This window comes from Gossypium hirsutum, chromosome D08, assembly GCF_007990345.1.
Source record: "Gossypium hirsutum isolate 1008001.06 chromosome D08, Gossypium_hirsutum_v2.1, whole genome shotgun sequence".
Taxonomy (NCBI): Eukaryota; Viridiplantae; Streptophyta; class Magnoliopsida; order Malvales; family Malvaceae; genus Gossypium; species Gossypium hirsutum.
This window is the reverse complement of record NC_053444.1, coordinates 3731171-3746174: the sequence shown is the minus strand read 5'-3', so window position 1 is coordinate 3746174 and position 15004 is coordinate 3731171. Positions and strand designations below refer to the sequence as shown.

Sequence of the window (15004 nt, the reverse complement as noted above, 5' to 3'; positions counted from 1 at the left end):
ATCTATTTCTTAGATCTATATTTTTATCCAAGTTCTTCCATTTTTGGACGGAACTTCAAATCTAACAGAATGGATAATAAGTCTACCTGAAAGCTTTTGCCCAAGTATTCTAATTTTTGCTGAAGCTTAAGAAAAATCGATTTTCCTCTTAAGTGGAAGCTTAAAAATTGTAAATATATAAATATTATATATATATAAATAAAGTACCATATTAATTTCAAGTTCTTTAAGAAAATGAACAAAAAGTATTCTATTAAGAAAATTCCAAAAAGCAAAATCAGAATCATAAACTTATAACACGTTGAAAAGAAATTAAAGCATGCTAAGTTATTTTGGCATAAAGCATACTCCATGGATTTTTTCTTATAATTCCAAGAATTTATTTTTTCAATCAAAATTATGATTTAACATCATTAACTAATGATTTTCAATATAAAACTAAGTATGATTGTCGATTTAGTTGATTGGTATGAATATTGTTGTTAATACAGGAGGACATGGGTTCGAGTACATTGAAGCGCGTTATCTTTCTATTTATGAGTTAGTATGGGTTAGGGAGTGATTATGAATAGTTCTAGGCCATTATATATATAAAAAAAAACAAATATGATCAAAACTTATAATGAATTTATTAAATAAAAAAAACAACTAAACATGGTGTGTAGGAACAAAAATAAATTTATAAAAAATTAATAAAACTTTCAATTCGTGTATCAATGTCATTTTATTTAAAGTTCTATTTGTCCCTATATATTTTGGTGCGCAAAGCACAACAAGAATATCAATTTTTATAAAAAAATTCTATAATAATTCTTTATAGAACAATCTAGAAATATAAGAAATGGTGGGAGAACAGAAAGACTTTATTTTTATATTTATTTGAGTGTGCTTTACAAATAAAAGTTCACTCCTATTTACAAGAGGTTTTATGTCTCTCTTTATAAAGACAAAACAACTCAGATGGATAGTCATCTCTTTAGCAATAAACATAATTATTCAATATATATCTACTTGAATAATTAACTGAATACTTATGACTCTCTGTTAATAATCAAATGACATAACTTTAAAATTTAAGAAACATAATTCATTATTATAAACAGTGACAATTTTTTATTAATAACCATGTAACATAACTTTTAATTACTTATAATTTTTCATTTGTAACTACTGAAACACTATATATTTGAAAATGTTCCAACAAATATAATATAAATCAAGGAACTATAGACTTGATAAAAAAAATTGATTTGATAAGATCATACCATTATAACAAAAGTATATTTTGTTAAATATTTAAAATTATTTTATTTGTTTAATGATTTTTTTAACAGGTTCTGATCATATTTGTTCTTTTCGACACAATGCTTAAAATTACCTATTGTCCCTCCTCAACTCATAAATAGGAAGACAATGTGCTTCAGCGTGTTCGAACTCACGTCCTCCTATATTGGCAACAGTACCCATGATATTTGTTTAATAATTAAAAGCATTAATATTAATGTAAATAATTAAATTTAGAAAATGTCATTTTGATTATTTAATAATAAAATTCAAAACGATCCATCCAACTTGAACATCAAGAATTAGGATTTGAACAAGCCTTGGATTTATCATCATCCACTCGATCTTCTTCCCAAATTAGTCTTATTACAAGAATAAGACAACTAACAAAAATAGAAATTGTAAATATGGAAGGTTTAATTTGTTGAATTATTCAGACTTGGGATTAAATCGATAGAATACGTAAATGTTGAGAATTAGATGTGCAATTATATCAATTTTAAAAAAAAAAGCATGAAAATAAAAAAAAAAATTATAGTTTAGTGACCAAAGCAAAAATATGCTAATAATTAAGTGACTAATTTTACAATTTACCCCTTGACAAAAAAATTAATATTTTTTATTTACACAAAATTTAGTATAGATATTTTACATCCAATTTCTTTTGAATTATTTCCTATGTTCGTTTTACAATTTATGTTCAAGATTCGTAGTTGTCCTTTTCAATAATATATCTTCAAGTTCAAATCTCATTTTTTTTATTATAAAATTACAATGTTGCATCTAACACTTATTGGTACAATTAAATCCATCTATTTATATTATAGTCCTATTTAAAAATATATTTATTTATAATTTATGATGTTGATAATTTTATTTATTTGACATTATTAATATTATTTTTTAACCTTCAATATTTTTATATATTTTTAAATTAATAAATCATTCAGGTTCAGATCATTTTTAACTTAATTTTTTTTAAAGTGTAAATAATTTCACATTCAAATAAATTCCAATTCATTAGTTTCAAGGTCTAATCAATTTAGATTCGTACGGGTGAAAACAAAAAAATATGGAGGGGGCCGGGAGCTACCCTAAAGTGGGAAAATTATGTTTTAGCCCCTTCAACTTAAATTTTAAGATTATGTATGATAAAATTATAATTTGATACTAAAAAAATATCAAAATTTATTTTAATTCTTTTAAAAACTACAAAAATATTGTTTTAACTCTTACATAAGTTGAATGGGAGAGTGACAATGCTTTGCTTATGGAGATTATTCAAACCAGACTTACAACGGTTAGCAATGTTGTTGAAGTTCAGATGATTAATGATTTATGTCTCAAATATTAGAGAGTAAATTTCAAGAGTATCCATAGAACAAATAATAGAGTAGCGGATCGCCTAACTAAGATAATTAGTAATGATATTGATCATCTAGTGATATTTGAAGAACCATCGTCTTAGATCAAGATTTTCTTAGAAGAATATATCCGTTTAAGTATTCTTGTGGAATCAAGTAGTAATTAGTTTTTATTATTTTTAGGCTTCATCTATTTCATTTCTACCAAAAAAAAATATAAATAGACAAGTTGTTTTAGTTAAAAGTAAGTACTATATTTTGATTTACATTTTTGTTTTTTTATTAAAAAAATTGAGTAAAACTTGGTATTTATATATAAGGTATAATAATAAATTTAATCTTCAAATTTTACATATTTATTCAATTTGACCCTTTTTTTTATTGGAAGTAAATTAAAAATTTTTTAAGCTAATAAGGCTAAAGAATCAAAACGTTTTTAGCAACAAATTAAAAAAAATCAATTAAGTTATTTAAAAATTTTAAAATTAGTAACAAATTAAAAAAATTAATTAAAAATTTTAAAATTATAATATTTTTTTAATTAAAAAATGAGGATACCAGTTGTGAAAACAATGAGATTTGTGTAGAGCTTGGAGTTCGTACATACCTTACTTTGAAGGCATCCAAAGCCCAAAAATCCAAAAGCAAAGAAGCATTTGCCCACTTTCCATCAACAAACCCAGAGGCAGAGCAAAGGGAAAAAACTAAGTTAAAAAAGAAACCTTTCCCTTTTTCATTGCCATTTGTTTTACAGAAATGAATGGCTATGAAGCTCCAATAACGCCCATTAAACCCCCTCAAATCTCTGAAATGTTTCAAAAATTCGCTTTGGCTTTCAAGACCAAAACTTTCGAGTTCTTCGCCGATGAAGACAATCACAACAACGGCAGCCACCTTTCAGACTCCGATGGATTCTCCCTCCTCGACTCCGCTGAAGACTTCATCACCGACCAAAAAGTCGTCGTCATCAAGCCTGACCCACCGCCCAATTCTTCTTCCTCTATGAATAACGGTTCCCACCGTGGAACCATCGATACCCAGATCGCTGAATGCTTGGTTTCTTCTGTTTTTGCTGCTGTTTCTTCCTTTGAAGCTTCCTATATTCAGTTACAAACCTCGCAGGTGCCCTTCGTGGAGGAAAGCGTGAAAGCAGCTGATAGAGCTTTGGTTTCTCATCTCCAAAGGTTGTCCGATTTGAAGCGTTTTTACAGGGAATTGCGGAAGAATCCGAGTTTCCAAGTCGGGTCGTCTCTGTTGAATATTGGCAATATCCCACATTAGGAAAAGATAGAAAGGGAGGGGGTTTGGTTTGTTATATATAGAACCCCTCCCCCTTTGGTTTTATCATCCCAAAATCTTCTCCTTTGTAATATTTCTAGAAGAAATATTGATTTGGTAGTGTCCGAGGACGTAAGCTAAATTGGCCGAACCTCGTTAAATCTCTGGTATTTTATTTCTTATTTGTTTGCTTATATTTAATAGCTTTATGTTGGTTATATTTATTTAGTTATTATTGCTATAAATATCTAAGTGAGTTCTGTCTAGTTGTTGGGTTTTAAGCGGGACCATTTGTGACCCCTCCAATTTAACTGGGAATTTTCTTAGTATAATTGTTGGCATTATAATTATCTAAATATTTCTGATAATATTGTTATTAATATTATCGTCGCTTCCGCAACAATTGGTATCCGAGCCAAGGTTTTGTAGTATGCTCTGTGTTTGCAGCTTAGTCTGATCTTACACATCAGAAACATTTCCTAAAGCTTGTGGGTATTCTGCATTTGGTGGCTATTAAGTAGAAGCTATGGCAAAAATGACAGAAGAAAAACCATCCATATCAACAACTTCCACTTCGTACATTTTGCCGAGGATTGGAACTGCAAATACGAGATTTGTAGTGGAAATTTTTGATGGAACAGGTCATTTTGGCATGTGGCAAAGTGAGCTTCTAGATGCCCTCTTTCAACAGGGTCTAGATATTGCCATTGAGGAAGAAAAACCAGAAGGGGTTGATGATAAAGAATGGAAGACCATCAACCGATTGGCATGTGGTACAATTCGATCATGTCTTTCCAGAGAGCAGAAGTATACATTTAGTAAAGAGACTTCTGCAAGTAAATTGTGGAAAGCATTGGAGGAGAAATTCTTGAAGAAGAACAGTCAAAATAAGTTGCATATGAAGAAAAGACTGTTTCGTTTCAATTATGTTCCTGGTACCACGATGAACGAGCACATTACCAATTTTAATCAGCTGGTGGCTGATTTGTTGAATTTGGATGTGACTTTTGAAGACGAAGACTTGGCGTTAATGTTGTTGGGATCGCTTCCTGAGGAGTTTGAGTACCTTGAAACTACTCTACTTCATGGAAAATCGGAAGTAACTTTCAATGAAGTAACTGCTGCATTGTATAGCTATGAACTACGCCGAAAGGATAAGTTGAAAGGTTCAGGTGAAGCAGCAGTGGAAGCATTGGTAACAAGAGGTCGTCAGCAAAGTCAGTCTAAGGGGAAGAGTAGAAAGTCCAAAGGTCGAGCTGTTGCCAAAGATGAATGTTCCTTTTGCAAAGAAAAAGGACATTGGAAGAAAGATTGTCCAAAATTGAAGAAAAAAGGGAAGACTCCGCAAGATGCAAATGTTGCAGAATGCAATAGTGAAGCAGAGTCAGACTTTTCTCTTAGTATGACATCTTCAACATCACATGCAGATGAGTGGATCATGGATTCTGGTTGTTCCTATCATATGTGTCCCATTTGGGAATGGTTTTTTGAATTTCAAAAACTAGATGGAGGGGTTGTTTACATGGGTAATGATAACACATGTAAAATAGCCGGGATAGGTTCAATTAAACTGAGGAGTCATGATGGATCTACTAGAATTTTGCGGGATGTACGATATGTCCCAAAGTTGAAGAAGAATCTCATCTCTTTGGGGTCGTTAGAATCTAAAGGCCTAGTTGTGACAATACGAGATGGAGTTCTTAAAGCAACTTCAGGAGCATTGGTGATGTTGAAAGGCATAAGAAAGAACAATCTGTATTACTACCAAGGTAGTACAGTGGTCGGGACAACAGCAGCAGCAATTACGAGTACCAAGAAGGACGCTGAGGCAACACAGCTGTGGCATATGCGTTTAGGCCATGCTGGTGAAAAATCCTTGCAAACTCTAGCCAAGCAAGGATTATTGAAAGATACAAAGACTTGCAAACTTGAATTTTGCGAGCATTGTGTTCTGGGAAAACAACGAAGGGTGAAATTTGGCACTGGGATTCACAATACTAAAGGTATTCTGGATTATGTGCATTCTGATGTATGGGGACCGTCCAAGACTCCATCACTTGGAGGAAGACGTTATTTTGTCACCTTTATTGATGATTTTTCCAGACGAGTTTGGGTGTTTCCTATGAAGAACAAAGATGAGGTGCTTGAAGTTTTCCTTAAGTGGAAAACTAAAATTGAAAATCAGACAGGAAGGAAGATTAAGGTTCTCCGATCAGACAATGGTGGAGAATATAAAAGCGATCCATTCCTGAAGATATGCCAAGATTGTGGCATAGTAAGGCACTTCACCGTAGGTGGAACACCGCAACAGAATGGGGTGGCAGAGCGTATGAATCGAACGCTTGTGGAGAAAGTTCGATGTATGTTATCTAATGCTGGATTAGATAGAAAGTTTTGGGCTGAGGCTGTGACGTACGCTCAACATCTCATCAATCATTTGCCATCATCTGCTATAAATGGCAAGACTCCTTTGGAGAAATGGTATGGAAAACCTTCTACTGATTATGACACCTTGCGTATTTTTGGTTCTATTGCATATTATCATGTGAAAGAATCAAAGTTAGATCCAAGAGCAAAGAAGGCTCTATTCATGGGCTTCAATGCTGGTGTTAAGGGGTATCGTTTGTGGTGTCTAGAGGCAAAGAAGACGATAATCAGTAGGGATGTTACCTTTGATGAATCTGCCATGTTGAATAAGGTAAATCCAGAAGGAGTGAGTAGTACTTCGCAGCAGGTGGAGTGTACTCCGCAGCAGGTGGAGTTTGAGCAGAGTGTGGTAATTCCAGCAGAAGGTACCACTAGTGATTCTTCATTGGCAGATGCAGAGTCAGATGAGGAAGAGGTTTCTACCCAAGAACCTCAACGGCAATCAGAGCCAATTGCAGTCAGAAGGCAGAGACGAGAAATTCAGAAACCAGCTCGTTTCACTGACATGGTAGCTTATGCACTTCTAGTTGTTGATAATATTCCATCCACTTACACTGAAGCCATTCAGAGTTTAGAGAATAATAGATGGTTAGGTGCAATGGAAGAGGAAATGCAATCTCTAGAGAAAAACAAGACGTGGAAGTTGGCACAACTACCAAAAGGGAAGAAGGCGATTGGTTGCAAATGGGTATTTGCAAAGAAAGAAGGATTTCCCGACAAAGAAGATGTTCGTTACAAGGCAAGGTTAGTGGCTAAAGGCTACGCTCAGAAGGAGGGAATTGACTATAATGAGGTATTTTCTCCAGTTGTTAAACATTCCTCCATTAGAATTTTGTTGGCCTTGGTAGCGCAGTTGAATTTGGAGCTAGCTCAACTTGATGTGAAGACCGCGTTTCTACACGGTGATTTGAAGGAGGAAATCTATATGACTCAGCCAGATGGATACAGGGTTGCTGGTAAAGAAAATTGGGTGTGTAAACTTAGCAAATCGTTGTACGGATTGAAACAATCTCCGAGACAATGGTACAAACGATTTGACAGGTTCATGAAGGACCAGAAGTACAAAAGAAGCAAATACGATCATTGTGTGTATTTGCGCAAGCTTCAAGATAGTTCCTACATCTACTTACTCTTGTATGTTGATGATATGCTGATTGCAGCAAAGAGCCAAATGGAGATTGATAGACTGAAGGCTCAGTTGAGTAAAGAGTTTGAGATGAAGGATTTAGGGGAAGCTAAGAAGATTCTCGGCATGGAAATAACTCGGGATAGAAAGAGGGGCAAACTTTGGCTGTCACAAAAACAGTATTTGGAGAAGGTACTACAACGTTTCGGTATGTCTGAAGGTACAAAACCTGTAAGTACCCCAGTTGCTCCTCATTTTAAACTAAGTAACCAGTTATCTCCAACGACTAAGGAAGAACGAGAGTACATGGCAAAAGTCCCATATGCAAATGCAGTTGGAAGCTTGATGTATGCAATGGTATGTACAAGACCAGATATTTCACAGGCTGTTAGTGTTGTTAGCAGGTACATGCATGATCCGGGCAGGGGTCATTGGCAAGCTGTGAAATGGATTCTGCGGTATCTCCAAAATACCATAGATGTCGGATTGGCATTCGAGCAGGATGAATCATTTGGTCAATGCATAGTTGGATATTGTGATTCTGATTATGCAGGTGATTTGGATAAGCGACGGTCTACAACTGGCTATTTGTTTACTTTAGCGAAAGCGCCAGTTAGTTGGAAATCTACCTTACAGTCCACGGTGGCTTTGTCTACAACAGAGGCAGAGTATATGGCAATTACAGAGGCTGTGAAGGAAGCAATTTGGCTTCATGGATTGCTTAAAGACTTGGAAGTTGGTCAGAAACAACTTAAGGTATATTCTGACAGTCAGAGTGCTATTCATTTAGCAAAGAATCAAGTTTTTCATGCACGAACGAAGCACATAGACGTTCGCTATCACTTTGTGCGGGAAATTCTCGAAGAAGAGGAGATACTTCTCCAAAAGATTCACACTACGGAGAATCCTGCAGATATGCTGACTAAGGTGGTTACAAGGGCCAAGTTTGAACATTGTTTAGACTTGATCAATGTCCGACACATTTGATATGGCGTCGTTGGCGCAAATTTGAAGACACTATTGAAGTTTGTGTTATGAGAAGATGTTCGAAGATGTGGAATATCGCCAAGGTGGAGATTTGTTGAATATTGGCAATATCCCACATTAGGAAAAGATAGAAAGGGAGGGGGTTTGGTTTGTTATATATAGAACCCCTCCCCCTTTGGTTTTATCATCCCAAAATCTTCTCCTTTGTAATATTTCTAGAAGAAATATTGATTTGGTAGTGTCCGAGGACGTAAGCTAAATTGGCCGAACCTCGTTAAATCTCTGGTATTTTATTTCTTATTTGTTTGCTTATATTTAATAGCTTTATGTTGGTTATATTTATTTAGTTATTATTGCTATAAATATCTAAGTGAGTTCTGTCTAGTTGTTGGGTTTTAAGCGGGACCATTTGTGACCCCTCCAATTTAACTGGGAATTTTCTTAGTATAATTGTTGGCATTATAATTATCTAAATATTTCTGATAATATTGTTATTAATATTATCGTCGCTTCCGCAACAGTCTCTCGGGTCTTGCTTGGAAGCTCAAGTGCAAGAGAATCAAAGCAAGTTGAGGAGTTTGGAAACGGTTTCGAACCGATTGCAAGAAGAGATTGATGAAAAAGACAATGAAGTCTTGGTTTTGAGGAAGAAATTAACTGAGATTCAATGGGGTAACACCAAATTGTCCAATAAATTATCTGGTAACCTCAATTCAGCTTGTGATGTTCTTTTAACTGTTAGGGTATTTCATTCCGTTTTGCATGATGCTTGCAGAGCAACTCATAAGTTCAGTAAGATTTTGATTGGTTTGATGAGAAAAGCTGGGTGGGATCTTGATTTGGTTGCCAATTCGATTTATCCTGATATTGATTATGCTAAGAAAGGGCACACTAGATTTGCTTTTCTATCATATGTTTGTTTGGGGATGTTTCGAGGTTTCGATTCTGAAGGTTTCAGTTTGATAAAAAACGAAGTTCTATGTAATGGGAATAAGGGTACTTGTTCATTGAAGCAATTGCTCGAACACATATTGAGCAACCCCATGGAGTTACTAAGTAGGAACCAAAGCTGTGAATTCTCAAGGTTTTGTGAGAAGAAGTATCAAGACCTTATTCATCCCACCATGGAGTCATCGATTTTCAGCAATTTGGATAGAAATGAAGCCGTGCTGAATTCGTGGCGGTCATTGAGCGAATTCTATGAGTCATTTGTTTGCATTGCTAGTTCCATATGGACACTTCATAAGCTGGCCTTTTCATTTGAACCCGTGGTGGAGATATTTCAAGTTGAAAGAGGACTCAATTTTTCGATGGTATACATGGAGGATGTTAGCAAGAGAGATAACTTGCCCGGGGAAACTAAGGTGAAAGTGGGGTTCACAGTGGTTCCAGGGTTCAAAATCGGAAGGACTGTGATTCAGTCACAGGTCTATCTAGGTGGGTCAAAATGTAAAGACTAGTTGCTCAAATATTGCATCATGTAGAGAACTAAGTTATAATCAATCTTCGGAGCAAAGGTTATTTCGGTTTGAATCTTCGGGTGCAACCCTTGAAGGTCCCGGATTGTAGATAAACTGTTTTGTCATTAACCCCAGAACCTGAAAGATCAAAGTTCCCGTTTTAGTAGCTGTCTTGATCCTCAAGAAAGTCCCTATTGTGTAAACACTTACCATATACTAACTCTGCTGCTGGACTTTTTACTGAGCTCGAGGGAGTGACTGCGGTAAGGCAGCTTCTTTAGCCATCTTCTGATATTTAAGCACATATCGAGGTTGTGAATTTCCTTCTTTTTTACGATTTGTGTGAGTCCATGTAGAAATGACTTTAATTTGACACAAGAAAAAATACTACACCAAATGTGTATCTACATAATTGTTGCTTATAGTGCTAGGAAGTAGGAACTTTGTATTATTCCACTCCAAGTTGTGTCTTTGATTAAAGCAAATATGTTTAAAGCAAACTTGCATTTGCTACTTAAATGTGGTCGAGTTCTTTAATGGCTTTATGTTGGCATGGATGACCGAACCTTCTTAGATCATAGTGATCCATGCATTTTATTTGCTTTTCTTTCAATGCATTTTTGCATATTACCTTTTCTTTGATCTGATGAGAGGAAATAATCTTCATTTTGTTCTTTAGATGGTATATTATTTAATTGGTCTTATGCTCGAATCTCTAGTTTTGTAAAAGAAATGTGCTTGAACTTCAATTCTGTGATAACTGATTTTGTAATGTAGTTCTAATTATGGACATGCAGTAGTATGTATGGTATCTACTCTGCTCCAAGAGGTACATCTAGCGATGCATATTCTGGTATTTTGTTGCCTTTTATTCTGATGATTGGTGTGGAACAGATTCTGCACTTGATTCGGTTGCAATTTGCGATGATACGATCGGATTCTTCATTGCTTTTGCTCCAGTTTCGACTAGAATCGGAAGGTCTTTTTTATGCAAACATCAAGGCACTATGCATAAATGTTACTTTGTTGCATACTTTTAGATTTATGAAAAAACCATGTCATTAGCGTTTTCCCTTTTACAATATAGTTTCTTGCAGGTCCTTTTTCATTATCTCATTGTTGGAATCCTTTGGCATCTTGACGGTAAAAAAATCTCTCTCAAAAAAATTGAAGTAATTTAGTCCATATCAATTTCTAAACTGAGCAACTAAGGACAATTAATCACGGCATTAATGTCTTTGATTAGTATAATAACAATTTTAGCCTTCAATGTTTATATACTTTGGTCTTAATTTTTTAAAGTTTAAAAAATTCAGCCTCAATATTTACACAAATGTTGCAGAATAAATTTGTTAATTTAATATAAAATTGACAAAATGTGTAAACTTTAACGGCTAAATTTATTATTTTATCAATCAAAATTATGTACAATTGATGGAAAATATTGACATCGTAATTAATTGTCTTTAGTTGTTTATTTTTAAAATTAATAGAATTAAATTACTCTAATTTAATTTGTTCAATTTTGAAATTCATTTACTGCCTCTTGAGCCATGTTGCCGTGAGTTTTTTTATTTTTCTAGAAGTATTCATTCTCCTCTCGTGTTTTTAACATATATTCGGATATGATCCAACACACGGAAGAGCTTTGAAAGAAGTTGAAGCACATAATACCTTTTGTGAGGATGGAGATGATACCGAGAATTTTTATTTATTTTTAATAAAGGATACTTGTATGAAGTGAATGTTAAATAAAGTTATATGTTCTTTTTTAAATGTTTGAAAGCATGTAAAAGCTTAAAAATAAAATCGATTAAGTCTTAATTCGATTGATATGAATATTGTCGTTAATACAGGAGGATGTAAATTTGAGTACGTTGAAGCGCATTATTCCCCTATTTATAAGATCATAGTTCTGACAGTCACTTTGTAGTTAACAACAACACAAAAAGATCCTAAATTCTATACGATCTACTTTGATATAATAAGTAGAAGAGAAAACTACTCAGTATAGCAAGGTAAAAAGAAAGAAATCAAGAGTGATAAGCAAAACACAAGATTCCTTGATTAAATCAAATCTCGACCCATTCTGCAAAGATTCCTATGATAAACCTGAAGCATTCACAGATAATCAATGGTATGATTCACAATAACACAAGGGGATGATTGTAACCACCAGCATCGGTGATACGAACCAATTTAAATTGGTAATGACTAATGAGCTTTAAAGCAAAGGTACAGATGATATGGAAGAGGATAGAAAGAAACATTCATGTCATAATATGGAGAAGATGAAAAGGTTTGAACATGATATAGACAAGAATCTAAAAGAAAGGGTGATGACAACAGTTCAGTCACTAGGGTCCATTTTTAGGAGGAACCCAGCTAAAAATCATGGATGTTCATAACATGGTTAACAAAAAGTAAAATATATAGGTATGTGCAGTAAAGCCCTAAATGGCTATATACTTTACAGAAACCACACACAACAGAAGACACCTAAAAGCATGTCATAAGCTCCAAACTTCGGTATACATAAATGTACAATCCAGTGCTGGCTGGGATACGGGACAAAGGGACAATATAAATTGATGATTATGTTAGAGTGGGTTAACCTGGCTCTTCAAGATTCTACACAATCTCTCCATGTCTAAATCCACCATCACCACAATCCGTGCTTGAATCTAGTTCACAAGGAGATTCATACCATTTAGGGTTTTCTTGGTAGAAACTATCAACCTGAAGGCCAACAAGACCTACATCTGTCACTATGCCATCATCGTGTCTCATGGGCTTGGTTAGTTTAGTATCTTCACAGTCAAGAATGCTCTTCTCGTCGAAATCGGCGCATTTCAACCACTTATCTGTCTTACAAGGCTCGCTTATCAGACCCTTTGGACTCCTACAATCTGTCTGCATTTGGTCCCAAGGAACAACATCACCAAGCGTCCTTCCAAAACTGTCTTCATCATCTTCAATCAATTCTGCATCCTTGCCATCCCCGTATATCCGATCATGGTGATCACTCCAGTGAGCTAAATCATTCTCCCCTACCAACAGGTCATCTGAATGAGGCTTGTCAGAAAGCAACTCCATCGAATTTGGACCCTCTTCACCCAAACTTCTAACTTTACTCAAAATATCAAACAGCTCCCTAGATACCGAACCTAACAACTGATGGGGAATCTTGTCAATCCTCCCCTCTAACAACCCAATTTCCGCTCTCAACTCCTGCACCTGCCGCAAAATAGCAAGATGCAACTCTTCATCTTCCTTCCCCATCAATCCAAACCCCTCACTATCCAAATCCTCACTTACCCCATAAACAATATCTTGATCCATGAAAAACCCTCCCTTATGTCCGACAACACGATGCATAATCCTTGCATTCCCATCCAGTGGCCCGGGCTCATGTCCAGAATGCACTGCATACAACTTAAACACTGCCATCCCTTCCTCTTGATAGACAAAAGTCTTATCCTTCTCATTGTAATTGGCAATTGGCACTATTGCCCTAATTCTAAATCCACAACCGCACCTCTTAGAGGCATAAGGTTCCCTCTTCAAGATTCTTGACTTCTTTCCTGTAGGCTCCCCTGCTCGATGGCAAGCATAATCTTTCACCTCGGCCATAAAAGGCTTATACCTAATATATTTCTGTCTAATACAGAGCACAACCTTGTACTTTGCAGCCAATTGCTGCAATCTATGAGGCACCTCCTTTGCAGGCACGTCAAAGGACTCGGTGTACTCAAATCGTCTTCGTTTACTACTCCTGGAAGCAGACCCGGAGGATGCATTGCAAACGGGGCAAGCCGCAACACAAACCCTAATGTAACTCTCTGGAATTCCATAGAACTTAGCACCTACAGTCCACACTTGTTTAATCCTCTCAATTGTTTCCTTCAAACCTAAGTGTTTCAAATCAGCGTCGCTGTGGAAACTCATAACGATTTCTTGCCATTGATTAACATGTGAAACGAATTGGCTAGAATTGTTCTTGAAGCAAATGAATTCATTACCGGAATCGGGATCCACGTGCGCGGTGAGCTTGTCTTGGATCCGCTTCCAAGCGGTGAGGTAAGCGGTGTCCTCGTTGCGGTCCTTCCACACGGCCCGCCACGATTTGAGGACGGAACGCGGCGTAGCGGCTCGGATCTCAGCGGGAGTGGCCAAGCGATGCTCGCGGATGCAGCGGATCATGAGGGAATGGGAGTCGGCGTTGAAAGTGTAGAACTGAGAGGAAATGTGAGGCTCAGGGCTAATGTTGTGGTAGCCGAGGGGCTGAGCGGAGATTTGACGGGAATCGGCGGGGACGTCGTCGTTGTCGGAGGAGGAATGGGCGGGGGAGGAAGGGCGGAAGAGGAGGACTTGGGGGAGAGAAATGGAGGGCTGAGATTGAGAAGGAAGGATGATGTGAGGGTGGTGGGGAGGAAGTGGGGAGAGATCAGGGTGGTGGTGGTGAAAGAGATCGGGTTCGGTTTTGCGGGGATTCATGGGGTGGAGATGAGATGATGGGAGCAGTAGGTTCGTGTTTTTCTTCACTCCCTCCCTATCTCACATTTTCGGTACTCAACTGTCTCTCTATCTAATACCCTTAAAACGGAAAACTTTTTAAATTTTAAATAAAAAATCTAATCTTTTTGCCTTTACTCTCTTGGACACCATGTTTGTCGTCCACTCCACAACCATTTCATTTAAAGTAAATAAATTATACTTTTATTTACCTTATATTTAAAAATTTTAAAATAGTACAAATTAAAATTAAAATCACTAAAAACTAGATTCGAATTCAAATTGTGTATAGAATCTAGGATGTGATAATTGGGAAAAAGACTTTTCATGGATACCTCGTCTTATATTTCAATCAACTTTACTTGTCAACTTAAATGTTCATAAATATATTTGTTATTATTTATCCTGTATTTCCTCCTGCATTCAAAATCAAATGAGGCTCTCTTCAAAATTTAAATCTTTAGCTTTAGGACTCCCAACTCTCGATCGACGGAAAACTTATAAATTTTAATTATTTTGAAAATTATATATATTTTTAGTACATCTTCGCTCCCTCTAACAAA

General features: G+C 35.8%; 2 protein-coding genes across 2 annotated transcripts; one reads left to right on the top strand and one right to left on the bottom strand.

The window, feature by feature from the left end:
- Positions 1-3278: 3278 nt before the first annotated feature.
- Positions 3279-10445, top strand: LOC107920946 (protein GRAVITROPIC IN THE LIGHT 1). The gene is made up of 3 exons (XM_041099564.1): positions 3279-3887; positions 8006-8014; positions 8988-10445. Exons 1-3 carry the CDS (start codon positions 3405-3407, stop codon positions 9924-9926), a joined length of 1431 nt encoding a protein of 476 aa, XP_040955498.1. The 5' UTR covers positions 3279-3404; the 3' UTR covers positions 9927-10445.
- Positions 10446-12185: 1740 nt separating this feature from the next.
- On the bottom strand, positions 12186-14544 carry LOC107922412 (uncharacterized). The gene has a single exon (XM_016852442.2). It carries the CDS (start codon positions 14421-14423, stop codon positions 12558-12560), a length of 1866 nt encoding a protein of 621 aa, XP_016707931.2. The 5' UTR covers positions 14424-14544; the 3' UTR covers positions 12186-12557.
- Positions 14545-15004: the final 460 nt, after the last annotated feature.

Excerpts from the sequence above, each read along its gene's own strand:
- LOC107920946 (XM_041099564.1), top strand. The coding sequence starts at position 3,405 with ATGAATGGCTATGAAGCTCCAATAACGCCCATTAAACCCCCTCAAATC.
- LOC107922412 (XM_016852442.2), bottom strand. The coding sequence starts at position 14,423 with ATGAATCCCCGCAAAACCGAACCCGATCTCTTTCACCACCACCACCCT.